Source organism: Grampus griseus (assembly GCF_964374135.1).
Source record: "Grampus griseus genome assembly, chromosome: 2".
In the NCBI taxonomy this organism is placed as follows: Eukaryota; Metazoa; Chordata; class Mammalia; order Artiodactyla; family Delphinidae; genus Grampus; species Grampus griseus.
In genome coordinates, this window is record NC_139018.1 from 86900669 (window position 1) to 86928072 (window position 27404).

Below are 27404 nucleotides of genomic sequence, written 5' to 3' on the forward strand. Positions count from 1 at the left end.
TAGGCATTAGTGACTCACCTACTACCTACCTATCCACTAACCTTGTGGCTCTTGATGGGATGGCCTGAGGGAGCAGGGCCTTAGGGCCTTCACACATGCTGTTTCCTCTCCTAAAATGTTCTCTCCCGCCTCCCCCCACCCCTTGCCCTGGCTAAATCCTCCTCCTTTTGCCTCAGCCCAGTTAACACTTGCTTCACTTCTCTAATCAAAGTTAGGGTCTACAGATATACTCCCTTCACAGAACCAGCAGTTGTATGATTTACCAGGAGAGGTAGAAAAATTGTTCACAGATAGTCTTTATTCAGGTTAAACTGACATCTATTTTGGTGGATAGGTGCTTATGCTGTGTGCCCTGTTAACTCTTTTGAATATCATCCTTGTGTAAAATCTGTTCATTTCTTTCAAAGCAGTTATCACAATTGATTTGCATATATATATATATACATATATATATACACACACACACACACACACAGGAATACCTATATATGTGTTATATACAGAGAGAGAGCTGTTTCTTCTTCTCTACACTATATGTTCCATGAGTATGGAGTTATACATGTTTTGTTCATCACTGTATACCTAATGACTAATGCAGTAGTTGGTACATTGTTGGTGCATAACACAATGAATATTTGTTGAAAGAATGAGTGATTTCTTTGGCAATTACTGGAAAAGTTAGACTGGAGGGAGGTGTGGCAACCAGCCTAGGTTCTGTTAGGATTGGAAATAGACTCTTGAGCATGGGGGTAGAGTGGGGTGAGTTAATAAGAGGAGAGTGGTTACAGGGTTGTTCCACTCTCTCACCCACCTGAGCAGCTGGAGTTGATAAAGAGGTAGGAGGTGCCAAAAGAGAACTTGCTTCCTCATCCTGCACTATTTCACTCATCCCTGGCTAGCTCAGTTTTCTCCATGGGGCTGGTTCTGTAGTCTCTCTATATGCAAGGGGACCCATTGGAACCTGGGGGCTAGGAAGCCAGATAGTCCAAATTCTTTATGTGAACTGTGGTCAGTCTGTTGCTATAGGTCTGCAGATGCTGTCCCCACCCTTGAAGTCCAGTTTCCTCATCTTCTCACTTTATATGTGGGGTCCCTAAATCCTGCCTCACCTCCTTCTCTCAGAGCCTTGGGTCCCTAACTCTCAACCTCGTGCTAAGTTAAAGTGGAGGTATTTTCTCTGCCCTCTGGCTGTTGGCCAGTGGCCACAGTTCTTCACCACATGGGCCTCTCCTCCTGACATGGCAGCTGGCTCTCCCTGAGCCAGTGATCCAAGAGAGAAAGGAAAGCAGAAGCTGCAATTTTTTTTAGCATCAGAAGTGATATACCATCACTTCTGCCATATTCTATTGGTCACATAGACCAACCCTGATTTAGTGTGGGAGAGGATTACACAAGGATGTGAATACCAGAAGGGAGGGATCATTAGGGGCCATTTCAGAGACTGGCTACTACTCAGGAGTTAGAGGAATTTGGAGAATGAAGAGGTTTTAGGACTTCCCAAAGGGAGATGGAGAGGACATTATTAACCAAGTGCCTATTATGGGCCAAGTCCTTTATATTAAGTTATCTATATTAATCTTTTCCACAACACTAAGGGGTAGATATTATTCCCATTTTTCATATAAAGGAATTGAAGCATGGAAAAAATGATTGTCCAAAATCAAATCCAGTAAGTAGCAGAGTCAGAATTTGCACATTGTTATGTGTGCCACCAATGTTGATCTATTACATTTGGTATGTACCAAAGGGTGGGATATATGCTACTGGTGATATAAGAAGTAATTTTAGTAGTATAGAGACATAGCAGTAAGTAACACTGAAAGTATAAAAATTAAATGCATTTCAATATTCTGATGATGTCAAGAAAAAGCTTCAGTTTGGGAGACTTATGCCTTATTACCTCTATAATACTTGTTAATTTCTTTCTCTGAGAAAGAGAGGGCAGGCCCCAGGTTCAGTAGCTTTGACATTGATGTTATTTTGGTAGAATTTAATATTTCCTTTTCATTGTATTTCTTTTTATAGTTACTTTCTGTTTGTGGGCAGGTGATACTGATTTTAAATTTACTAAAGGAATATGAAGTTTGGGTTATATCCTTTATTTGAAACTGATACAGGGAGTTCCCTGGTGGTTCAGTGGTTAGGATTTGGTGTTTTCACTGCAGAGGCCCAGGTTCAATCCCTGGTGGGGGAACTGAGATCCCCACAAGCCACACAGCACAGCCAAAAAAAAAAAAAAAAAAAAAACAAACACAACCCTGGTAAAAAATTTTAAAGTAATAAATAGTAGTAGTTCAAGTGATACCTGGGTATGGCAAAAATTGTGAGGATGGTACTGAATGAGGTTTATTGTCTTCCCTCAGCTCTATGTTGAGAAAGAAGCCAGTCTGAAGTGCCAGCCTCAGCTTGGTTCTGCTGTGGGCACTAGCTGGAGAGAATCAGATGTTAAAATTTACAACCAGTCCTTTCCTGTGAGATTTCCTAAGCATTTCTCCTTTATCCCGTGAATTCCTCGGGACTGGTGGGGAGTCTTGTACACAGATTAGTGAAACTGGGAATGAGAGCGATTTTAGTGGGAAATCTAAGCTTCCCGCCCTATTCAATTGCGAATTACAAACCAGGTGTGGTTGGTGGAGATGGTGGAGATAGTACAGTACAGTGGGGAAATGCCGGAGGGAGAAATGGACATAGTATGTGGATTTTCCAATCTCTTAGTCCCTGATCCAACTCCATAGTCCGTGATTTTTGGGTCCTCCAATACTTCCAAGCTACATATTTGAAGCTTCTATGGGGATATGAACAGGACCAAAGTTTTAGGACATATGGGATGTGGATGCGAATTTCTATACTGGAGGAGTTTGGGATGGGGGAACAATGTGGTTAGAAAGGGGCTTCTGAAGTTGCGTTTGTACACGATTTTACATAGTATGCAAACTCAAGTATCTAAACAGGTGGTTGGTTGGGGGGATCCTAGATAACAGGGGCAAGTTTAGTCCAAGAGTCTTGGTAACAGCACCGGCCGGACCATTTCAGCCCCCACGAACCCCCAGCCCTCTGTTCCCCCTACGTTCCCTCTGAATGAGTCTGTCCTTGTCCCAAACCATCCCCGCATGAGGGCACTCTGCCAGGTCACGTGCCCAAGCTCGCGGGAGCGTCACCTAGCCACCCGCACCCCTCCACCCCCACCCACTCTGCCCACGTGACCTGGCCTACTTTCTCCCCTCCCGACCTAACGACTTGTTCGGAAAGCCCCGCCCCACGCAGCGCGCTCGGCCTGCGAACCTCCGCCCGTTATCCGCCCGAGCTCCAGCGTGGCTCGCGGCCTCCACGTGTTTCTTCCTGTCCAATGGGAATCGGCTCCCGGGCGCGAAGGGGCGGGGAGGAAAAGACAACTTCGTTACGCTTCGAGAAAGGGGCGGGGCCTGCAACGTCGTACTGAACGAGGGGACGCAACGGAGGCAGGCCGGAGCTGCTGCCGTCGCCATGACCCGTGAGCACTGAGACCCCCTCCTCTTGCCCTTTTCTCCTTTTCCATCCTAAACATGACTGCCGAACCTCGGCATTGACCTCATTTTGGCTTCCCCAACGAGACCTTTCTCTAGGAGCGCTGTTTAGCGACCCTCACACTTGGAGCCCGGAAGTCGACCCTTTGCCCACCGAGACACTTCTTGAGAACCTCCCCGCCTCGTCAGGCAAAGGCCCTCCCCGACGCTCTGCGGTGTGGGGAGAAGCCCTGCGCCCCTGTGATAAACCCAGATCCCCCCATTCCAGATCCCTGCCCATCCCCCACAGAGACCCAGACCGTCTACACATACCGCCACCCCTTGTCTGGGCCCCCATGCTGCCCCGAAATTCGAAGCACGCTTCTAGCAGGCTCCTCAGGACCGTCCTCCGTCCACTCCCCACTTTGACCTGCCCTGTGGCAGCTACCCCCACCGTCCAATCTGCAGCCTAGGCCCCGAAAAAGGCCGGTGTCGGCGACCCGGGAATGAAGTGTTGGACCGTACGAGTGTCCGGTGAGGGGAGAGGGTCGCCGGTGTGTGGCCAGAAAGGCCTTCTCGTCTCACCTTTTATCTTCTTTCTCTAGGCGGTAACCAGCGCGAGCTCGCCCGCCAGAAGAATATGAAAAAGCAGAGCGACTCGGTTAAGGGAAAGCGCCGAGATGACGGGCTTTCTGCTGCTGCCCGCAAGCAGAGGTAGCCCCAGGGAGGGGCGGGGAGGGGTGGGGTGAGACCTGGGTTTAGGCCAAGGGTTGTACCTGGAAAGAGTTAGCTCAGAGCTTACATCTGGACTAGTCGTGAGGGGCAGAGTGCATTGTTTTCTCTAGGGTTTTATTCCTCTCACCCTTTAAATTGTTAGGTCACAGCCTTATAGGAAGGGACTGGGGCGGGTGCTGCCCTCGGTCTGATTTCTGAGTGCCCCCGGGTCTGACCTTAAGGGCAAGGGCAGGGAGCTTCACATTTCAAATGCAGTGGTGGTTATGACAGCCCAGTACTTTTGGCCCTCCTTGCTGTTCATTTGTCCTCCCTTCTCCCAGCCTTCTCACTGGTGTTGCTGGGTGTGGTACTCAGCACAGAATAGCCTTGGGCCTGTGTGGCCAGACTTCTGACCCCTCGGGCAATAGCCAGATAGAGACTGATTGCCTTTTGAGCCTCAGCTCTCTTCCTCTTGTTCTCCTAGGGTGGGAATACAGCAGCCACATGCTGAATTTTGTCCCATCCACTTCCATCTTATCCTTTGTGCCCTTCATCCCCCTGCATCTTGTCCCTTTTGCCCTCTGGTACCTCCCAGTGCCCCATCATCTCTACCCCCAGGGACTCGGAGATCATGCAGCAGAAGCAGAAAAAGGCAAACGAGAAGAAGGAGGAACCCAAGTAGCTTTGTGGCTTCGTGTCCAACCCTCTTGCCCTTCGCCTGTGTGCCTGGAGCCAGTCCTACCACGCTCGCGTTTTCTCCTGTAGTGCTCACAGGTCCCAGCACCGATGGCATTCCCTTTGCCCTGAGTCTGCAGCGAGTCCCTTTTGTGCTTCCTTCCCCTCAGGTAGCCTCTCTCCCCCTGGGCCACTCCTGGGGGTGAGGGGGTTACCCCTTCCCAGTGTTTTTTATTCCTGTGGGGCTCACCCCAAAGTATTAAAAGTAGCTTTGTAATTCCTTGAGCGCCTGGTTTGACTGGGGATTTGGGGGGATGGGGATGGAGGAATGGCTGCCCTTTCCCACCAAGAGGGGAGAGAACTTCAGACTCTAAAAGGATGTGGATATGTAGACTAAGTGAAACATCACAGGAAAAAATTCTTTTTTGTACTGCAACAAACAGGTATTCTGGGTATGTGGTAGAGAAATCCTCTAAGAGCCTTAGGGACTTCTTTTCTGTGATTTTTTTTGTCCCCCACTCAGACCCTGAACATCATCCTACGGATGGAGTTGAGGTCCTAAGAAGGAAGGCTGCAAGACCTAAATTTATGCCCCTCTTCCTCATTCTTCCTCAGTTTTGCCTGCTTGGAAGTTGGCCCAGATCCTGCTGCTCACTGACTTCCCATGGTTAGCTGCTCTCAAGTGTTCACATTCTCTTCTGTTCTGTCATTCCTTATGTGAGGGTGGTTTTTGTCGTCCCATTTCCTTTGACCTCAGCATCAGGATTAAAACCTAGGGTAGTCTCTGTGCTCCTTTCTTCCTGTGTCCTGGTTTGTTCTAGGGTTCTGGGCTTCTTAAATCCCTGTACCCAGGGCTGAATTCCTTATTTTCCTTTTTATCTCCAAGGGCAGAGCCAAGTAAGTCTTCAGTCCCTGTTGGTCTTTCCCTGCCCCCATCTCCACCATGAGAGCCAGGAAGGAGCTGGTGCCGCACTGTCTGCTGGTTCCTGAGCTGCTGACTTGGGAGTCAGGCTCTTGAGCTGGGGTGAAGACGTAACGGTAGCTCCAGCATGTCAGATACTCTGCCCAGGGCATTAGGGTGTGTATGGCCACTTTTTTCAAGTCAGACATACTACTGACTTTAGCCTAAAGGGAGGTAACTACCCATTATATCCTTGAGGTATTTGTTGGGCTGGACAGCTCCTGTGAGTCAAGACTAGGGGTACAATTTGAAGGGAACCCCAGTTTGTTAAAAGTACCTAGACTGGATATTTGTTATCTGGCAATACTGATGCCATGACAGTGTCACCTGAAGATAAGAGGAGGCTGGGGGTCCTGGGTTGGGGACCAACAGAATGGTGCCAGTAGCAGCCCCAGATAGAGGAGTACACGGGTCTAGCATGAGGCAACCTTGACCCAGAAGGTAGTCCAGCTGCCCGTGGTGAAAGTCTTTTCCAGTTCTGCTCCCTCATAGCTGTGGAACTAAAATGTCTGGTTAGAGAATCTGGAGGGCCATGACCTTTAGGTCTGTCCTACCACCCCACCGAAGAGTATGGTATATGGTAGACACATGTGTGTGTCCTCAGAACTCGGGACTGGCCTTGAATTGCTCTTTCCCTAAAACAACTAGGTTTTCAGAAGAGTGTCCCAGGCCCGCCTCCATCCTACCTGAACCAGTTGGTGAGGGTAACCATGACATAGAGTGATGAAAGGAAGAAGATGAAGTGGAAGGCAGAATAGCTATAGGAAAGCTGCTGGGCTTGCACTGGAGGAGCTGGAGCGGTCTCTTGGTTAGCTGGCCTGTCAGCCCCACCTGTTTGCCCTGGAGAGAGGAAAGGACTGCTGGCAGCAGTGCTGCTGAAACACCTCTTCCCTCCTCCCCCATCTTTTGTGAAGGCACTTGAGGGCTCTTTGGCACTCTGCAGAAATCTACACTTATGGATCCTCACTTGACACTCACCTTCCTCTGGCTGCACTGTTTCAGGGCAGCAGAAACAGAGTGAGGGCTTTTGTAAAACAAAAGGCAGCATGTTTTGGAATGACTTTAGAAAGAATGTCTGGGTAACAGTATAGGAAACTCCTCTTCTTTGAAAAGATTGGTGTGGTGTAAAAAGTGGAGGCACACCTGGGTTCAAATTCTAGCTTCAGTATATAACTGGCTATGGGAACTTTGGTAAGATGTTTAACCTTCTGTGCCTCAATTTCTCCATTTGTAAAATGGAGCAAATACCTACCTCACAGGGTTGTTGTGAGGATTAAATTAAATGAGATTATGTATGTAAAGTATCTAGCACAGTGCTTAGCACATTGTGGGTACTCAATAAAAGGTAATAGCAGCTAGAATCTGAGCATTCTGGGTAGAGGTTGATAGGATGTGTGTGCGTCTGTGACTATGTGTGAGGGGGGAGGGGTATTGGGGATATTGTGCTCTCCATCCTCACCTGGACCTCACAGCTGTAAACCTTGACAGTCCACAAGGGCCCAAATACCTCAGCAAGGTAGGAAGCCTCATTGCTGAGAAGGAAGAGATGGTTCTCAAGCTGGTCCAGTCAGATAGCAGGATTGCCTGAGGGCATTTACTGCTAGCTGGTTGGTCCATATTAGTAACTCTCAGGAGGGTACTGTGCTCCTGGAGCCCTTTTCCGCCAAAGATTTAGAAATCTTTTCATGTGAGGGCCTTGAAGTCTTTATACATTTAAAAATTCTCAAGTCATTTCCCCTACCCCCTTCATCTCATACAGATCATCTGACAAGTGCTATTCTTAGAAGTTGTTTTTGTTCATGGGGAGCTTTCCTCTTATCTTGCTCTAAAGTTTAAATAAACCGTGGTCCCAGACAGTCTCCTGACCATCGTTCCCTGTCCTGAGCATCCTCCCTTCTCTCACGCCTTTCCCTTGACACCTTTATGCACCAAGCAGAAAGCACACAAGCATACATGATGCCAGCACTCAACACTGCCAGAGAAGTATCTGGTGTTTGGGGTTCCATTTTACTCAGGCCAGGCAGGCACAGAGTGATTCTGTCCTTGAAGGATTACTGAGAAGGGGCAACAGAAGAGAAAGGTGGTAAGAACAAATAGGTATTTGGCAGGAGCAAAAAAGGTTTTAGCATGGGGAAATCCATGTCCTGTCCTTACCACTCTCTGGAGGATGGCTGGATAGCGCAGAGAATGTCAGCTACGTGATATAGCAGCTGTTGACAGAGGCTTGTAGAAGGCCAGAGTGGAGCTGCTCTGGGGAGAATGTGAATCCTTGCTTTAGCCTACAGGGTAGTAATTTCCTTTACTTCTACCCTCACTTGTACTTCTGTCCCCCCACCCTTTGGGGGAAGCAGAGAATTGACTGAGGTAGGGAGGCTAATGAAATTGCTATACCAAAGGTCCCCCAAATCTGGAATGTTGCAAGGCATGTATCCACTGAGGCGGATGCAGGGAGCGATGGAGAGGAAGGAGAGGAGACCACAGCAACAAACATGCAGACTAAGCAGCATCTTGTTGAGCAGGCAGCCATCTGGGTGTGTGTAGTAGTGGAACAGGAGCACAGCTGCTAAACCTGCCATGCTGTGGAATCCTAGGGTGGTCAGCAGCACAGCTAGGAACCAGCGGCAGTCTTGGGCTGCACCTGTTTGCCTAGGGGTGGGGGGTGGGAGGTGGGCAATGGCTTGGTGCTCCAACTCTTCTTTTTACCCATTATCAACTATTTCCCCTCTTCCAAAAGACTGGTGAGACTTACCCATCCCACCTGGCCCACAGTCATTTCACATTCCTGAGTTTTTCGATACTGCTTAGTGGTAAGCTCTGGGACCATCAACCTGTCATGTCCTTTGCCCCACCCAACTGGGTCTAGTAATGTCAGACTTCCCAGGAAGCCTTTAGGGTTATGTCCTCCTTACCAGTTCTTGTTCCAGGAACGGGCAAAGGCTGTAAAAAGCACCAACTGCAGCAGGATGAATGTGAAGCCTCTACAGATGCCAATGTAATGCCAGGCTGCAAGTGAGGCACCAGTGGGGGAAATGTAGCTGATCATATCATTACTCCTGGTCCTCTTCCTACCCTCTTTTTTTCTTAGAAAATATTTTAGCTTACTTCCGCTGATCAGGATGAGATGGAAGGTACCTGGGAAGAGATGCTCATCAGGCATGCAGAAGGCAACAGCACAGAGACCTAGCAGGAACAGCAGCTTGAGGAGCCAGAAGCTGGTTAAGAGGGAAAGAGAAAACCAGACTCAGAAGAAAAGGCAAAGGAGAGTGAACAGTGCCAGTGGAGGAAGGCAAAGGAGAAAGCCAGAACTATAGGAAGGGAGAGAAGAGACAACTAAGTATAGGAAGGGAGGAACCAGTCCCATGTGAGAGGGGCTGGGGATGGGCCCATCACAGCCCATTCCAAATTCTGACTTTCAGATACCTAAATAAAAACATCCGGACAATGTTTTAGAGTAGACAAAAGATTTGCATATAGTAACCCCACTGTTATCTCCATTTCAGAAACTAGAATGTCAAAGAGGATAAGTGTGTGGCTTGTTGTCACACAGCAAGTATAGTGGAAGCAGGGACTTAAACCTGTTTTCTGTCTTTTTACAGTGCTATTACTTCATCTTGGAATTTCCTTTACTCAGTTTATTTCTACTTCCCTCCTCATCCCCTCCCCACCCAAAGAATACACACACACCTCTTATGCAGCTGTGCTCTCAGGCTGGTGGGGGAGTGGAGGTCGACCAACGGCACAGCCTGCAGCAGGCGAAAGGTGGCAGTTCCTGTACATACTCGGTATACAACCCCAGAGCCGCTGAGCACTGGGCAGTGAGAGTGGCCAAACAGATGGGCACACAGCCCTGAGGGCATCTGGATCTGGAGGGAAGGTACATGTGAGAAATGGCTGGGCAAGTCATCATGCATAGAGAAGTACCTTCTTCTTATGGGTATGTCCACTCATTTGTCCCCTTCCCCCAACCTGAATCTCTTGTTTATCTCAGGGTTTCTCCTTTTATCCTGTCCTGCTACACCCCAACCTCCTCCCACTTACCCCATGTGCCTTGCCCAGACTCTTTGCACTACCATCCTTGACAGCAGGAGGCAGCAGACTGCTGAGGTCCCCACATGGAGGAGGATGTAGAACAGGCGGCTACAAGGAGACTCCGTGAGAGGGGGTCACCTAGAATGGCAGCAGCAGGTACAGGGAGCAGGCCCACAGCAGAGCACCTGAGGGGAGAGCAGATGCAGGGCAGCAAGGTGCAGATTTGCTGAGGAAAGGCTTACATTAATGTACATGTGAGGTTAACCCAAGAGGCTGAATTCCAAAATTTCCCCCTCCCTTCTCTTCTCTTTCACTCAGGAATTCTCAGACTGTCTGGTTCCAAGCTATTTAGGATTGCCTTCCACTGACATCAAGTAGAGCTTTCATCATAAGAGCTTAACTGCAGGCTTGAGCAGAACTTTCTAAAAGCCTAAGTCACATCTGGCCTCTAATCTTTCCCAGGATCTAAATATCCGGTACTGGGTACATGGGAGGAGAGGTTTAATGATCAGTAGTCTTAGAGGCAGAGAAGCAGAAGGGCCTCACAAGTGAAAGGAAGGCCTATCATCTTTATCAGCTCCCATGGGTTTTCCTCCCCAGCTTCAGCCACCATTCCCTTCCATTTTTTCAGATAGCGCTTGCTCCAGTACCCTCTCACCTGATAGAAGGGAAGACTCACTGTGACACTGCTGACTCCACTGCGTTGCTGTGCCAGGCGGAGGGAGGTGCTGGAGCTTGTGACCGCCTTTGCACCCACCATCCTTATCCCAGGGATTAGGCCCAGGTCCACTAGATGGAAAGAAGATGAGAAAGTAGTAGCTTTCTTTTGTCCTCAGCCCATTGGACTCCTGCTGTGCCGGGGCTGGTCACCCAGTTTCAGACAGAATGGGGAGGGACATCAGGAAAAGAACACCGACCTTCAGGATGTGGTAAATGCAAATGTCCCTGTGAAACTACTTTCTCCCCAGGGTCCTTGGGCCACTCAGTCTGTTCTCCCCAGATTAGGGAGTAGTTTGCATATCTGGCTTGTAGATTAGCATTCTTAATTGGTTTAGGATTAGACGTCATCCATCTTGAACAGAATTCCTTGGGGTGTGTGGGCTGGACCTAGGTGAAGAGAAGGGAAGGATAGGAAGGCCTGGAGTGGTGACGGGTTAGGTCTGGGACACGGCCTGGCAGAAAGCAACACTAGAAGCCCGAAAGGAAGTCTGAAAGGCGTACTGGTTTCCTCGCTGAAGTTCTAAAACCAGAGCACCAAAGAAGGTGTGGCCCACGGCTGGTCCCGCCTCCTCCTCTCCCGGCGGAAGTTGTGAGGCAGTTACCGGAAGTCTTCCTGAGGCGGGGCCGGGCCTCTGGCGCGGCGTGGTGGGATCGACATGGCGACAGAGGGGGACGTGGAGCTAGAGTTGGAGACTGAGACCAGCGGCCCGGAGCGGCCTCCAGAGAAGCCACGGAAACATGACAGTGGGGCGGCGGACCTGGAGCGAGTCACCGACTATGCTGAAGAGAAGGAGATCCAGAGTTCCAATCTGGAGACGGTGAGGTTGGCCGGGAGCCTGTCTGGGAGGGATGAGAGCAGAAGGGGCTTGGGAGGCTGAAACTGGAAGCCCAGCTCCAGGATGGGTCTCCATCTCCATGGTGGGAGGAGGCAAGAAGGAAACTGAACCGTCGTTGGAGCCCGCCGCTTGCGAAAAGGAACTTGATGGAGATTGGGTTTAAAATGGGTCTCAGGTGCACAGAGTTGAATTAAACGTAGGTCCCGGTTCCTGGTACGCTCGTCATCGTGAATACACACCTCACCCGCTTGTTACTGGTATTTTAGATTATTAGGAATTGTGGGTAAGCAGAGCAGTAACTAGATCTTTCTTTCCCGTAGGCCATGTCCGTGATTGGGGATAGACGGTCCCGGGAGCAGAAAGCCAAACAGGAGCGGTAAGTCGTTTTACCTACGGGCCCCTCTCATTCCCCCAGACAAAAAAAGCCATCGTTAGGCCTTTGTACCTTGTACTGTTCTTCAACTGTATCACCCATTTCTGCAGATCTAAGATTTACAACTTTACTCTTGTTGGTGGAAGGAAAGGCCTCCTGGCAACACCTGCTGCCTGCTGTAAATATTCCAGGGGATGGGATGGGACGTTAGGTGAGAGGGTGGGAGTCGTTTTGTATTTTCAGTCAACAGTGTTTATCAAGAGTCATTTATTTGTAAGGCACAGCTGGAAAAATCCTTTCTGGGAGTTTATGATGGAGGTAAAGAATGAGGACTAAGTACATGAATATTTGCAGGGAGAAGGAACTGGCCAAAGTCACTATCAAGAAGGAAGATCTGGAGCTGATAGTGAGTAGTAATGTCTAACTAGTGTATGGGTGGGGGCGGTTTCTTTGTCAAATTTGGGTTGTTTCCCCAAATAAGTAGAGTCCTCATGTTCTGCTGGCACATTAATGCCCGGGAGGAGACTTAGGTAAAATCATTGATCCTTTTCCTGCAGATGACAGAGATGGAGATCTCGCGAGCAGCAGCAGAACGGAGCTTGAGGGAACACATGGGCAACGTGGTAGAGGCTCTTATTGCCCTAACCAACTGATTTGTGTTTTCCCAGACCTACCCACTGGATTAACTTATTTCAATAAATATGTCGTTTTTTTTTTTTTTCCAAGTTGCAGTTTTATCATTTTGGATCAAGTGCAATGTATATCATATTGTATTTTATTGTGGGAAATTTACATGTTGGAGTATAACCCTTAATGAACCTATGTGAAGGATCAGTGTAGAAGAGTGCCTCATGTTCAGATGCAGATGCTATGTGGCAGATCAGGCTCATTCATATGACTAGTTCTCAACAGCATTCAAGGTACACTTAGAGTCTCAGCAAAGTGTACTGTACTCCATGGCATGTGTCTCTAGGGTAGCTTATGAACAGCTGAAAGGCCAGTACCTGCCTAGGAGCCACTGTATATAGTTTTAAGCCACCAATCCAGTTCATAAGCCACTGTGAGTTAGAATTTAGGTACTGAGGTGGGAACATGGTAACTACAATAGAAGTTATCAAAGGTTATGTCTTATATAGAATTTATGAAAGATTTTGATTTAATATTTTCTGAACCACAACACTTACACCTTGGATTCCATTTTCTAACCTGGAGAGAAAGCAATTTTACTTTAAAAGTTGATCAAATTTTTGATCACCAACTCACCCTTGCTGAGCTTGTTTCCTCAACTATAAAATGATACACAGATCTGATAGGTTGTTGTAAGAATTCATGAGCAGGTGAATGTAGCTCTCACTCTCATTTTGGCTCTAGGATAATTCTCAGATTGTATCTCCTTCTGGCACATACAAGTGACATATTCATCTCTGTTTATTACCTCACAGTAATTATTTGCACTCGTATTTTTATTCTAGGACATTTAAGGATTTATGAGTGATTCTTCTAGTGGGGCATTTAAAGATTGTGAAAAGACCTTGTCTGTCTCATTTTCTAAAATGAGATATTTATTTTTGGCTCAGTTGGGTCTTCGTTGCTGCGCGCGGGCTTTCCCTAGTTGTGGTGAGCGGGGGCTACTCTTGGTTGCAATGCACGGGGTTCTCATTGCAGGGGCTTCTCTTGTGGAGCACGGGCTCTACGTGCATGGGCTTCAGTAGTTGCAGCATGTGGGCTCAGTAGCTGTGGCTCTCGGGCTCTAGAGCGCAGGCTCAGTAGTTGTGGCACACGGGCTTAGTTGCTCCGCAGCATGTGGGATCATCCTGGACCAGGACTCGAATCCGTGTCCCCTGCATTGGCAGGCGGATTCTTTCTTTTTTTTGCGGTACGCAGGCCTCTCACTGTTGTGGCCTCTCCCGCTGAGGAGCACAGGCTCCGGATGCACAGGCTCAGCGGCCATGGCTCACGGGCCCAGCCGCTCCGTGGCATGTGGGATCTTCCCAGACTGGGGCACGAACCCGTGTCCCCTGCATCAGCAGGCGGACTCTCAACCACTGTGCCACCAGGGAGGCCCTGCAGGCGGATTCTTAACCACTGTGCCACCAGGGAAGTCCCCCCTCTTCTCATTTTTTAATGCAATTTAGAGATAGTCTTCCCACTGGTTAAATGTCATTCCTTATAACCCCTGGGACTCCTAATGCTCTGCCACATGCACGGTGGTCATGTGGTAAATATTAAATGGAAAAAATTAAATTAAACTCTGCCAGTGACGTCTAACATGTTGTCGCAACATTGCAACTCAGAGCACTATGCCCTCGATATATGAGCTGGGCAAGAAGATACCAGTATGCTACATGGATTCCTCATTTCATGTGTCCTGTTTTGTTCTATATACAGCTACAGTTTAGACAGCAAGGACAACCACGTACACATTTGCTCATGGAATAAATCTAGGTGCCACTTACAATACAGCCTGTCTAGCATCTGTGCTGGTTTCTGAGATCAAAGGAGATGATTAAAATGTGAAACATAATTTGCCTGATAATTCCTTGCTGTCTTTTATTTTAGTTAATAGGTAGATACTTGTCAGCCTGCACATTTTATTTCTGGTATGCTAAAAAACCTCTTGGTGTATGATTCTTTTATTTCTTGACACACACACACACACACACACATAAATGGATCAAAAAGTAATGTTCATCTAGAAAAATTTACCCCCAAAATGCAAAACAGGTTTCAATGAGCTTAGATTTCCTGTACGGTAGAAGTAATATTGTCCGCTTACATGCCCATCCATTTTTCTAACCCAAGCTAAGGGCTGGAAAAAGAAACCTGGAACAGTCCCAAGTGAATATGGGAAGCCAGAGCAATAATGAAGTTGAAGATTTCTCAGAAATAGTCCTAAGTGGGGAGCCTCTAATCCTACCTGGACAGTGCTTTTCTGCAGGTTTCTCAGCATGAGTCCAAACCTCACAAAGCACCTCAAAGACTAGGTTTGCCCAGTGTCACAAGTATGGCAGTAGGCTCAGCAGGCTGGATACAGGGGCCATGTAAATAGTAGTAAAAACAATCAAGGACCAGATGCTGAGATTTCCCCTTGTGTCCCATAGTTGGAAGAATAAGTTAAGTAGTTTTCCGCTTCTTGGCAGATGGCCGCTCAAATACATCTCGTACCCCAGCTGCCTTTTGTTTAAAGAACTTTGTGTTCTGGGCACTCTCTTGGCCCCATGCTGAGTCAAAGGAGGTGGTGTCTTGATCCACGAGGTGGGTGTACTTGGTACGACCAGAGCGTCCAAAGTTCTTGACCTGTTAGGACAGATGATGAGTTATACCACCAGACATATCATGTCACAGCCCTCAATGTTACTTTTCTCTCTCATGTCATTAAGGTACCCCATACCTGCATGACTTTGGGAAGAATGGTTTTGTTGAAATGATCCTCCAGGGTAGGTGCGCTGAAATCTCTCTTGTATACTTCTTCATCCTCATCCTGTAGAAAAGAGTCTTATCAATTTTGTGGTTTTATTTCTCATATATTCAAACTACATTGTTTTTTAGGGATCATTTTTTAAAACCATTTAACTTTATTATTTTAATTAATTTTTTTTGGCCATGCTGTGCTGCATGCGGGATCTTAGTTCCCTGACCAGGGATCGAACCCATGCCCCCTGCAGTGGAAGCGCAGAGTCGTAACCACTGGACCACCAGGGAAATCCCTCAAACTACAAATTTTTTAAATTTTACAACAAGGGATAAAAAGAAAGCAGAGGGTATTGAACCTATTGAACCAAGAGCTTACATCTAGTTGAGGAGATGATAATCTTTTTTTCCCTTGTGTTGTCTTTTTCCTTCCTAAGTATAGACATTTCCTGAAGGTTGGCTGTATTCTTCTCTGCACTCAACATGTTCATTCACTCACATGATTTCAACTTCATACAGGCCTCTCAAATCTCCAATCCTGATTCTTCTACTGCCCAATACACATCTTAGCTTGGGTATTCTGGGATTTCAAACTCACATCTAAAGTGAAAACTGTATCCCTAACCTTTCCAAATCAGCCTCTTCCTGACTTAACTTCTGTTAACAGGACCAACATTCTCTCAATTACCTAGATTCTCATTACCTGGGTTATTATAGTTTTTCCCTGCAATCAATCTTACACATTTCATGGGATTAATGTTTCTAGAACACAACTCTCATTATACCTCTGTCCTGCTCAAAAACATTCAATGGTTCTCTACTTTATTAAATAAGCACAGTTCCTCTGTGTACTAGTCAAGGCCAAATGCTGTGTAGCCTTAATCTACTCCTTTGCCTTTACAGATGATACTTTTTGCCTCCATTTCTTGTTCCTTTACATGGAATGTCTTCCTACCCCCCTGAATGTCAGGAAGTCTATACATCTTAATTTTTTTTAAAAAAGATTTATTTATTTATTTGGCTGCACTGGGTCTTAGTTGCGGCACGTGGGATCTTCCTTGCAGCGTGTGGGATCCTTAGTTGCGGCATGCAGGATCTTTTTTTTCTTTTAGTTGCAGCATGCGGGATCTAGTTCCCTGACCAGGGGTCAAACCTGAGCCCCCTGCATTGGGAGCGTGGAGCCTTAGCCACTGGACCACCAGGGAAGTTCCAGGAAGTCTATATATCTTAAATGTCACCTCCTTGATGTTACCCTTTTCAATCTTCTACCACATATAACACCTCTCTCTTCAGAAGTCCCTTAGTACTTTCACTGTTCCTTATGTTACAGTAGATATTTGCCTTAGCTCTATTATTAGATTGTAAGCCTTCTGAGGGCAAGGATTATATAACCTGTAGCTGTGCTTAACAGTAGTACCCTTCATACAGTAAATGCTCAAAAGGTTTACTTAATGAACTGTATAAAATAACTATAGAGAATAGTTTCAAATCAACATATAAGTAAGACTATAATGTTATGATACAGATCATAAACATATGTGCTGAAAGAATTAAAATAGTACCATTTTAGTTAAGGAAAGTTTCATGGAAGAGCTGAGTCCTTTAACCAAACATACTTTTGGAGTAATCTTTTTCCCTTCAGCTATAGAAAGGCCAATTTAAAGGTAGGACAATTAAACAGTTTTCATGAAACCAACTTTTCTCCTTGTTAGAGTCTGAGAGTCCCTCATTTAATCTCAGAAGCCATTTCAACTTCACTCTCCTTGTCCAGATGAGAAGAGTTGATATTTGAGTATGTGCACCAAAAGACTCACATAAACCTCTCCTTATGTGTCACAGTCAGCAATGCACTGCTTCCTTAAGGAGCTTGATTATTAAAGCTGCTGAAATGCTTAAGCAATGATATTTTATGACTTTGAAGCAGTATAAGAAGTAATTCATAATCTCCACTGACTCATATCTTGAAAACCACATGGGCTGGAAAACTACATAATAAGCAAACATTTCCTGCTGAGCAGATAGACTGAAACCGATTATGGAGGGAGAGGAGTAAGGAATCCTCCAGTGAAGTTTTAAAATTTTTCTACAGTGAAAAGCAGGAATTAGCTGCAGTAGGGATATTTAAGGTTTGCTATACAGCATTTGAAAAAGCTAGTCTAGTTTTTGATAAAAACTTCTTTAACATCAGGAAATAGTTTGACAAACCACATGCTATTAGAGTAATAAATGTAACCAATTCTCCCATTCCCTTTCCTGCTATCTCTCTATTAAGGAATTATCACTAGTGCTAACCCAAATAATTTGGAAGAAGTCCTTTTCACTTTATACAGGGTTAACAGACTGATATTTTGACTTTGGTTTTTATATGAAGAAAAAAGATGATGGCATTACACATAATGGTTAGATAATTAACAATTTTTTTGGTTAGACTTAGTCACTTTCTGTCAGCTCAGAATGAAGTAAATTAAACTTACGCCACCCAAACATGAGTTAATGTAAAGCTCTTTGCAGAGCCTGGTTTTCTCATAACCAAAATTTCTCACTCAGCTATGGATAATGATATCTAAGTGATTTGGGGAACCCAAACAGTCTAGTATCTATATAGATCACTATTTCAGTTCCTCAATTCTTCTATTACATCATTTCCTCCTTCTGAGAGCTGGGGCCAAAAGAGAACAGTTGCTGCTACATCTAAAATCCTGTTGCCAATGCTTTCCTCTATTTGGTGTTGTATTCTTCAGAGGCAAAAAGCAAATGAGAAAGCTGACCACTGGCAAGTGGAAGTAACATCCCAGGACCAGCGAAATGGGGAGTTATTCCTACTGCTCCATTTCCCCATTCTCTTTTCACTTCTTACCATGAAGAAGGCACCCCGGTGATAATACTTCTGTAAGAACTTATATTTGCCCTTAACAGCTTTGTTGGTAATGACTTTGCCATTTGCCCGAAGCTCAGCTCGCCTCTCTTCCTCAGTCAGGTTTCGCATGCGTTCAATTTCTGCTTTCTCCTTTTCAAGCCTGTCCAGAGAACAAAACTATTTATTAGTATCATTTTAGCTTCAGAAAGACCCAGTTATCTGAATATGACACAGTCCCAGCTCCTTTCAACCATCACTCATCTTCATCAATTTTAGTTATTACCTGTTAGGAATCAAGATCGGGAGCTCAATAAATAAGAGGGTGACATAGTCTTCATTATGCTTGCAAGACCAGGTTTTGCAAACTTTTGAAAGTTGATTCTAGCCTTTCTGAGGTTTAGACATACTACCACTGCTTGATTTTATAACATTACTAATTTCCCTTCCCTAAAAAGCCTTCTTAGTTAAAAAAAAATCAAGAATTTAAAATGACTCTGGGGGCTTCCCTGGTGGCGCAGTCGTTAAGAATCTGCCTGCCAATGCAGGGGACACGGGCTCGAGCCCTGGTCCGGGAAGATACCATATGCCGCGGAGCAGCTAAGCTCGTGTGCCACAACTACTGAGCCTGCGCTCTAGAGCCCGTGTGCCACAACTACTGAAGCCTGGGTGCCTAGAGCCCGTGCTCTGCAACAAAAAAAGCCATTGCAATGAGAAGCCCATGCACCACAACAAAGAGTAGCCCCCGCTTGCCACCAACTAGAGAAAGCCCATGTGCAGCAACGAAAACCCAACACAGCCAAAAATAAATAAATAAATGAATTTATATGTTAAAAAACAAATAACTCTGTATAAGAGTTTACTGGTATTTCTTTTTTTTTTTTTTTTGCGGAACGCGGGCCTCTCACTGTTGTGGCCTCTCCCGTTTGCGGAGCACAGGCTCCAGACGCGCAGGCCCAGTGGCCACGGCTCACGGGCCCAGCCGCTCGGCGGCACGTGGGATCTTCCCGGACCGGGGCACGAACCCGTATCCCCTGCATCGGCAGGCGGACTCTCAACCACTGCGCCACCAGGGAAGCCCTGGTATTTCTTTAGTAATGTGCTTATATGTCACAAACCAAGGATCACCCTCATTAATTAAACTGCGTGACTTTAACCCTTTTTTTGGGGTGGAGAGTCATAGATCCCTTTTCTTCAAAAAATGCAAATAAACACATAATTTTTCATACAATGTTAAAGGGTACATGGACTCCTTGACACCCAGGATAAAAACCTTAGAAACTGCAGGCTGAGGACAGAGTCTTCTATTGAGGATTATAATCTGGGATTACCCTCTCTCATTCCTATCAATTTTTAGGAATGGGTGATGCAGCTCAGAAATGATTCTGCTCTAACACAGCGATTGTGGTAGATTATTTAAATGCCACAAATTCTTCCCCTCACAGTATGCATGTCCCTTTGCAGAAATGATATGTGAGCTTCAAAAAACCTTGCCAGCTTCCACCTTTGCCCTCTTAGAATGCTGCCCTGAGACCATTATGTAAGGAAACTAGTCTAGCCTACTCAAGAAGTGAGGCATCGTAACTGACAGAGCCAACTACCAGACACATGAGTGAAGCCCAGTCAATCTTCCAGCTGGACGCAACTGCGTAAGAGAACCCAGGTGAAATCAGCAGAGGAACTGCATAGCCAACCTCCAAAATTATGAGAAATAATTGTTTCAAGTCACTTACTTTTGGGTTGGGTTGTTATGCAACAACAGATAACTGATTACAGTGAGTAACTTGTGTGTGTCTACTAGGAAACTACTAAAGGGAGTATCAGCTGGCACTCTATTGTGGAGAAACATGGACAAAATGCATTTCTTTTTCCTGATTTTACTGTAAAAGCCACATTCCAATGTATGGGGAACCCACCCAGTTGCAGGAACCCTAAAGGAAGCTAGAATGGAACTCATAGTAGGTGTGGAGCCTCAGAGCTACCCTACTAGGAACCTGTCCCACCAGTGGTATTTAACTCTAGGCCCATCCTATTACTCACGCTTCTCGATCTTCTCTGTCCCTCTTGATTCTCTTTAGCTCCCGAACTTTCCACGCCTCATATTCCTCCTCATCATTTTCATCGTCAGTATTGAGTGCATCCAGTGCAGCCAGGGACCGCTTGTTCTCCTCCAGCTCTTTCTTGGTCTCTTCTTCTACAATCTGGATAGGGAGAACAGTTCAACTGTTGGACTTCCTTATTCTCCTCAGACAGACCTAAGCACACAACTCCTTGCATTCAATCCTCACAGCTACCTCCAGTACCTTGAGTGTGTACTTGCGCCTCTCTTCAGCCATGCGTTTGGCCTCCTGTTCCAGCTCCTTCTGTTTCAATGCTTCAGCCTCACGTTCCTGAACCGTTACCCGGTCCTTCCTGCAGCACAGAGGTCCTGTTAATTACCCAAAGCCCTTAGAGTGGAGGTCTCTGTTCCCCTAAATTAAGTCCCATCCAAACCAGACAAAGCCCAACAATCTCTGGCTCTATTATTTGCAAAGAGCCCAAAATGGGAGTCATTCTTGGTATTCAGAGCATCAAAATTCCATTCATCTTTGAGAATTGCCTGAATAGCAAGAAATCTGCTGGACTCTAGGATTTCTAGCCATTAGGAAAGGAATAGGAATTTGCTCTTCAAGCTTGATTTTGTGTTTAAAAGAATATAACACCTTGGCAGGTATGTTTTCTTTAAGTGGAAAAGAAGATGTGAAAACAAACTCAGTCTCCCTGCTAACAAGATATTCCTCAGCAAATACCCTGCCGAGTTGGGGCACTGGGCAGAAGACTTTTCCTTGGTGCTTACATTTCAGAAGAGCAGGAGAGGGAAAAGAGGCTTCCATCTTCAGACCTGGAAAGCAGTAATTATTTCCAGGATTCAGGCCTGGTTTGTGAGATACTTACTTCCGAATGAAAACTGGCTTAAGGCGAGGCTCCATCTCATCTTCACTGTCTGTGTACTCTTCATACTCAGACTCTGATTCTGACTCCTCCCCAGAACGTCCCTCATCTTCCACCTCCATGACTTCCAGCTCTTCATTTTTTCTCTCCTGCGCTCGTTGACGCATCATGCCACGGCGCCGTTCTATTTCCTGTCAAGTTACATGTCCAAGCCAGTCAGCTAATAGGCCTGTGCTCTGAGATGTCTTTTTATTTTAACCTCATCAAGCTCAACAAATTCCGATATGAGTAAATGCAACTTAGTACCATTCTATTTCTTTTTTTTTTAACATCTTTATTACAGTATAATTGATTTACAATGATGTGTTAGTTTCTGCTTTATAACAAAGTGAATTAGTTATACATATGTCCCCATATCTCTTCCCTCTTGCATCTCCCTCCCTCCCACCATCCCTATCCCACCCCTCTAGGTGGTCACAAAGCACCGAGCTGATCTCCCTGTGCTACGCGGCTGCTTCCCACTAGCTATCTATTTTATGTTTAGTACCATTCTATTTCAATCCTATCCCCAATAAGCAGGGAACACTGGATCAGACTTCTGCCAAAAGCAGATATCTTGCACCTTTAAGGCCTCATCAAAGGAGCACAAGCCCTAACTTTTTCTTGTATCCAGAAAGAACTTCCCACTTTCCGAAATTATACCTCATCATCAATCTCTTCCTCTTCTTCTTCACTGCTATCTTCTCGTTCCATGCGCCAAGCATCTCCTTCCACTTCGGAGTCACTTTCTCCAACCACTTCAGGTTCCACTATTTTCCGATGTCGAGCCAATCTGAAAGACAGTGTCCAAGTGTAACACCAACCTCACAAAAACGAAGAGGCATCAACCACATTTCCTTAGTCACAGAGCACCTGGACATTATGTTTGCTTTTATTAGTACTGAAGTCTTGAGATGAGGAAACTGAGGGGCAGATTAAAGAAACTAACTCAAAGTGTTAGAACAAATAGTCAAGTTGGACCCAAAACATTACATGTATGCTGAGGCACCCTGGAGCACTGCAACAAACGTAGATGGGTGCACTGGGATATATTTTAAAGCTCAAGGTAGTTCACAATTTCAACAGTAGATCACACTATGTTTCCTTTCAATGATATATCTTAGTAAAACTGGGATTTTTGGGCTGCTGTGATAAAAAGCAAGTACTGCATGAAGTCAATATGCAACAGGAAATGAGTGACAGTGCCAATGTGACTCTAAGGTTTGAGAAGTTGTCAGTGCCCAAGAGACATGCAAACCCCAGTAGTAAGTAACTGTGGTTATGTAAAAACGAAATAAAAATGTTTTTTCTTTTATACATATTATATTTTTCAAGTGGCTAAGTTGCTAGGACATAAATATTTATTAAATCATTTGGATCTAACTACTTAATAAAATAAACAGAATTGTTTGGGCCCAGGGCTCTGTGAAAAAACTCCTTTGGACAATATGAACTGTGAAAATTTGGAGCCTCTGGCCTCCTCTGTAAGGTAATGTCTCAGTCAATACACAATACACAAAACCCCTCATTGGGAGGCTCCCTTTTCGACATCAGTCCTTTTTTCCTACTTCATCAGTGTCATTTCTCCTCACTGGCCTTTAGAATAAATGCATGGATAAAATCAAATTTCTCAAATTTTATAAAACATCTTTGTGCTAAAAAGACTCCTCAACAAACCAACCAACGGTCTGTGTTTTCCATCACCTTAATGAGTTATTTTCCTAATCCCACTGTGCCTGTTTGCTCACTTGTAAAAATGGGGATAACAGTACCTACCTCATAAGGTTATTATGTGGATTACAAGAATTAGTAAATGTAATATACCTGGAACAGTGCCTGGCACATAGTAAGTACTATTCAAGTATTAGCTATTACTGCTGTTGTTCCTATTAATTAACCTGTAGGGGTTCAGGTCCAGGGAAACATAACCCTAGTCATTACCTCTCCTCCACATCTTCACTAATACGGTTCTGCAAACGCCGTAGCCGAGGGTCGCTAGATGAATCCTCCTCCTGTTCCTCAGGCTCTGCTTCTTGTTCTTTGGCTTTCTTAATGAACTGAAACTCTTCATCCTCCTCATCTGAGGACTCCATAGGGGCATAGTCTGGCCTCTTTCCCGACACATAACGTTTTACCTTCACTTTTTCCATCGAAATCTCACCTGGGTGAGAAAAATAACTTATGTTTCAGTAGCCTCTTTCCCAATGTCCTTCAACCCTTGGCCTTTCCAGGTAGAGCCCTGTATTCCTGGCAAACCAGAGTCCAAGCAGGAGAAGAAGAGAGCCATTACCCAACCATCTATTCATCTAATGCTGTTTTCCTACAAAGGCCAAGTCATGCGAAGGCATTCTTGTGAACACCAACACTAATGATAATGAGGCTTAGCTTGGGTACAATGAAGTGGAGGAAGGCGGGCAGTGAAACAATAGAAAAAGTCCCCCCAAATAGGGAGACTACCTCCAACACAAATTCATGCTATTCCACCTCAACTATGTGCTTAAGCGAATTATTTATAATAGTGCCCAGCACACAGTAAGGATGACTTAAGTGGGAATATAAAATTAAAATACTGTTCATTCTTTTAGTTTGAGACTTTTCCGTGGCAGCCTTTATAAATTACCATATAACGCAATCTTCTAATCTTTATTTCTACCTTCTTTTCTTTTAGCTTATGTGCTATCAAACCTGCAAGAGTAGATTATCTGTCTTTTACAAATACCAACAATTCCAGTGAACAGAAAATCAGTGAAAACTAACCAACATATTTTATAAGATGAATATAACCCTGATAACCAAACTGTACAATTCAAGGGAAATTTTTAGGTGGATTTCACTCATGAACATATACAAAAATACTAAATAACATAATAGCAAATGTATTCAGGCAATGTAAAAACTAACCAAAAAACCCCTCTAAGCTCTAGTGACATAACAGGATTTAGCCCAGGACTACAAGCATGGCTTAACCTTAGAAAATTAACAGGGAAAAAAGTAATGTACTATTTAAAGTTTATATATTTATGGGACTTCCCTGGTGGTCCAGTGGTAAAGAATCCACCTTCCAATGCAGGGGACGCGGGTTCAATCCCTGATTGGGGAACTGAGATCCCACATGCCACAGGGCAACTAAGCCCCCACACCACAACTACTGAGCTTGCGTGCCTCAACGAGAGAGCCCACATTTCGCAACTAAGACCCGACGCAGCCAAAAAAATAAATAAAATTAAAAAATTAAAAAAATAAATATTAAAAAAAGAATGAGAGGGCTTCCCTGGTGGCGCAGTGGTTGGGAGTCCGCCTGCCGATGCAGGGGATACGGGTTCGTGCCCCGGTCCGGGAGGATCCCACATGCCGCGGAGCGGCTGGGCCCGTGCGCCATGGCCGCTGAGCCTGCGCGTCCGGAGCCTGTGCTCCGCAGCGGGAGAGGCCACAACAGTGAGAGGCCCGCGTACCGGAAAAAAAAAAAAAACAATGAGAAATCACAACAAAATAAAAATTAAAAAAATAAAGTTTATACATTTAAAGTGACATAATCTAATAATAGATACAGCAAACATTATATTTAATGATAAAACATTAGAGGCATTCCTTTAAAAAACAGTGGGCATCATTAGGTTGTCCCTATCATATCTTCTAATCAACGTTATATTATAGTTTTAATTAGAGCAATAAAAAAGGAGATAAAAGGTAAGAACTGAAAAGGAAGAAACTGCCACAATTTACAGACTATATGATTACTTATGTAGAAAATACAAGATAACCAACAGATAAGCTAAAAAAAATTCAAGAAGAATGCTGGATAAACGTTAGATAAAAATAAATGTGCCTGTACATTGGCTACCTATAATTAGATAATACAGTTAAAAAATACTATTTACAATAGCAACTAATCTGTAAGATACTAAGGAATAAATCAACAAATGATGTAGGCCTTTAGGAGGAAAAATATATAATTGTATTTAAAGATATAAAAGATCAAAATAAACGGAGAAATATATCATGTTCAAGGATGAGAAGCTGGCAACTGTGCCTGAGTTGATCGATAAATGTGTGATCTATAATTTTAATGCAATTTCATTAAAAGCTGTTCTCAGGCGATTTTAAAATCATATGGAAGAACAGGAGGTCAAAAAGAGCCAAGACAATTGTGAAGAACAAGGTGAGGTAAAAGACTTTAACAGACACCTCAGCAAAGAAGATATAAAGATGGCAAATAAGCATGTGAAAAGATGTTCCACATTATATGTCGTCAGGGAAATGCAAATTAAAAAAAAAATGAGATACCACTACACACATATTAGGCTGGCTAAGATCCAGAGTTCTGACAATACCAAATGCTGGTGAGAATGTGGAGCAACAGGAACTCTAATTTACTGCTGGTGGGAACGCAAAATGGCACAACCACTTTGGAAGATATTTTGATGGTTTCCTACAAAACTAAGCATACTCTTACCGTATGATTCAGCAATCATACTCCTTGGTATTTACCCAAAGGAGTTGAAAACTTATGTCCACACAAAAACCTGCACACGGATATTTACTGCAGCTTTGTTCATAACTGCAAAAACTTGTAAGCAACCAAGATGTCCTTTACTAGGTGAATGGGTAAATAGATCGTGGCACATCCAGATGATGGAATATTACTCAGCAATTAAAAAAAAAAGAGCTATCAAGCCATGAAAAGATACGAAGTAACCTTAAATGCATTGTAAAAATACTGTGTGATACCATAACGATGGATAAATGTCCCTACAAATTTGTCCAAATCTACAGAATGTACAACACCAGAGTGAACCTTAATGTAAACTACCGACTTTGGGTGATAATGATGTGTCAATGTAGGTTCACCCTACCCTAGAGAAATTCTTACACAAGTGCACTAAAGAGACATGTTTAAGCACTGTTTGTAACAGGAGAAAAAGTAACAAAACAACACTGTCCCTCAGCAGGGAGCAAACTGTGGTTTAATTATATAATGGAACTCATAAATAGTTAAAATGAATGAATAAGATCTTCATGTATTCAAAGAATACTTCTCAAAAAACATGTTGAGTCAAAAAAAAAAAAGGCAGGTTGCACAAGAATAGGTACCGTATATTTTTTTAAAAAAAGAATTGACATTAGTTTTCAAATACTTTACTGAAAAAACTCTAACTTTCAGTCTGACTTCCCAAACAGTTTTCCTTCATCCATCTGCACCCATCCTTTAAAGATCAAGTTAAATATCCCAATCTGAAGAGATTATTCCTTCTCTGCCCTCCCTAAGCACTTCGTTTGTATCACCTATGTGACAGGTATTATAGGTGCAAAAGACCATACAGCTGCTTAGAATGTGCCTCTTTTTGCATGTCTCACATCTAGTAGACTATGAGTTCCTTACACCATTGTTTTACACCATTTTGTATTCAATTTAACAAATACAGGCACTGCGTTGGTTGAAGGGATAAAAAGTTTAATAAGACAGAGTTCCTGCCTCAAGGAGGTTATGAGCTTATGATGCAGTAGAGGGAAATGGACATGTAATTAACAACGATGAGAGTTATAGAAGCACCAAAAACAGACTATGGATAACAAAAGAGGGACTGTATCCCACACAACCCCTTGCAAACAGCAGGCATTCACTATATTTATTAGTCTAACTTATTGGTGGAGGCCAAGGCAACAGGGTGCTTGCTGTAGGAGAGAGCACACAGGCTCTAGTAACACGATGAGACAGAAGTAGCTTTTGTTTCCCCTAAGCAACGCGACTGGATGCGAGTTTGATAGGGAAAGTTGAAGAAATAGGGGGCAAGATCGTAAGGGTCGCTGGGGTTGAGGTGGTGGGCCCGGGGTAGGTTTGGAATATGCTGGGGAAAGAGGTAAGATCCGACTGGAAAGCCGCTCAGCACAGTACCTTTCTCATTGCGAACCGGGACGGCCCCAGCCGTAGACTGAATGGGCGGCTGTTTCATGAGTGAGCTTGGGACCGACATGTTGACGGCAGCGGCAGTGACTCCCCAAACGTGACTGATTCCAAACTGAACAGAACAGAACAACGTCAACGAACAGAAAAAACCTCTTCCACTAAGGCCACTGTACACTGCTGCGCCACTGATAGAGACACCACTTCCGGCTGAGCTAGAAAAACCGGAAATATGCGACCAGAGGATTGTGGGATTGTGGAGGACGCCTGGGCGCCTACGGCTAGAACGTCGAGTCTGTTACTGCGCATGTTCATAGGCCGCTCTGGCCTCCTCAGTCTCGCAGTATTTGGACGCACTTTCTGGCGGGAAGTTGCTTCCGCTGGGCTTTGCTGTTGAGACCCTGCGGCGAGGAAAGGCTGAATGAAAGGTTTCGCTCGTTAGAGTTGGTTTGAAGCCAAGGAAAATCGGGTAGTGAG

General features: G+C 44.8%; 4 protein-coding genes across 4 annotated transcripts; 2 read left to right on the top strand and 2 right to left on the bottom strand.

Moving 5' to 3' along the window:
- The first annotated feature begins 3370 nt into the window (after positions 1-3370).
- On the top strand, positions 3371-5024 carry SERF2 (small EDRK-rich factor 2). The gene is made up of 3 exons (XM_082647358.1): positions 3371-3490; positions 4088-4196; positions 4815-5024. The coding sequence occupies exons 1-3, from the start codon at positions 3484-3486 to the stop codon at positions 4876-4878; spliced, it is 180 nt and encodes a 59-aa protein (XP_082503484.1). The 5' UTR covers positions 3371-3483; the 3' UTR covers positions 4879-5024.
- Positions 5025-5263: 239 nt separating this feature from the next.
- Positions 5264-10621, bottom strand: SERINC4 (serine incorporator 4; the record flags this gene model as incomplete). Its single annotated transcript, XM_082649397.1, is given in 17 exon segments — positions 5264-6245; positions 6249-6324; positions 6519-6672; positions 6811-6988; positions 7292-7364; positions 7762-7863; positions 7865-7886; positions 7987-8026; positions 8030-8082; positions 8267-8478; positions 8742-8835; positions 8965-9044; positions 9517-9695; positions 9871-9884; positions 9887-9995; positions 9999-10046; positions 10520-10621. Coding segments are annotated over 17 exon segments (1626 nt in total). The 3' UTR covers positions 5264-6155.
- Positions 10622-11033: 412 nt separating this feature from the next.
- HYPK (huntingtin interacting protein K) lies at positions 11034-12515 on the top strand. The gene is made up of 4 exons (XM_082647359.1): positions 11034-11399; positions 11738-11793; positions 12145-12196; positions 12348-12515. The coding sequence occupies exons 1-4, from the start codon at positions 11238-11240 to the stop codon at positions 12441-12443; spliced, it is 366 nt and encodes a 121-aa protein (XP_082503485.1). The 5' UTR covers positions 11034-11237; the 3' UTR covers positions 12444-12515.
- A 1809-nt stretch (positions 12516-14324) lies between these two features.
- Positions 14325-27116, bottom strand: MFAP1 (microfibril associated protein 1). The gene is made up of 9 exons (XM_082648100.1): positions 26919-27116; positions 22967-23186; positions 21689-21818; positions 20990-21177; positions 20359-20467; positions 20096-20256; positions 18059-18218; positions 15182-15271; positions 14325-15087 (listed from the first exon to the last, which is right to left on the bottom strand). Exons 1-9 carry the CDS (start codon positions 26995-26997, stop codon positions 14905-14907), a joined length of 1320 nt encoding a protein of 439 aa, XP_082504226.1. The 5' UTR covers positions 26998-27116; the 3' UTR covers positions 14325-14904.
- Positions 27117-27404: the final 288 nt, after the last annotated feature.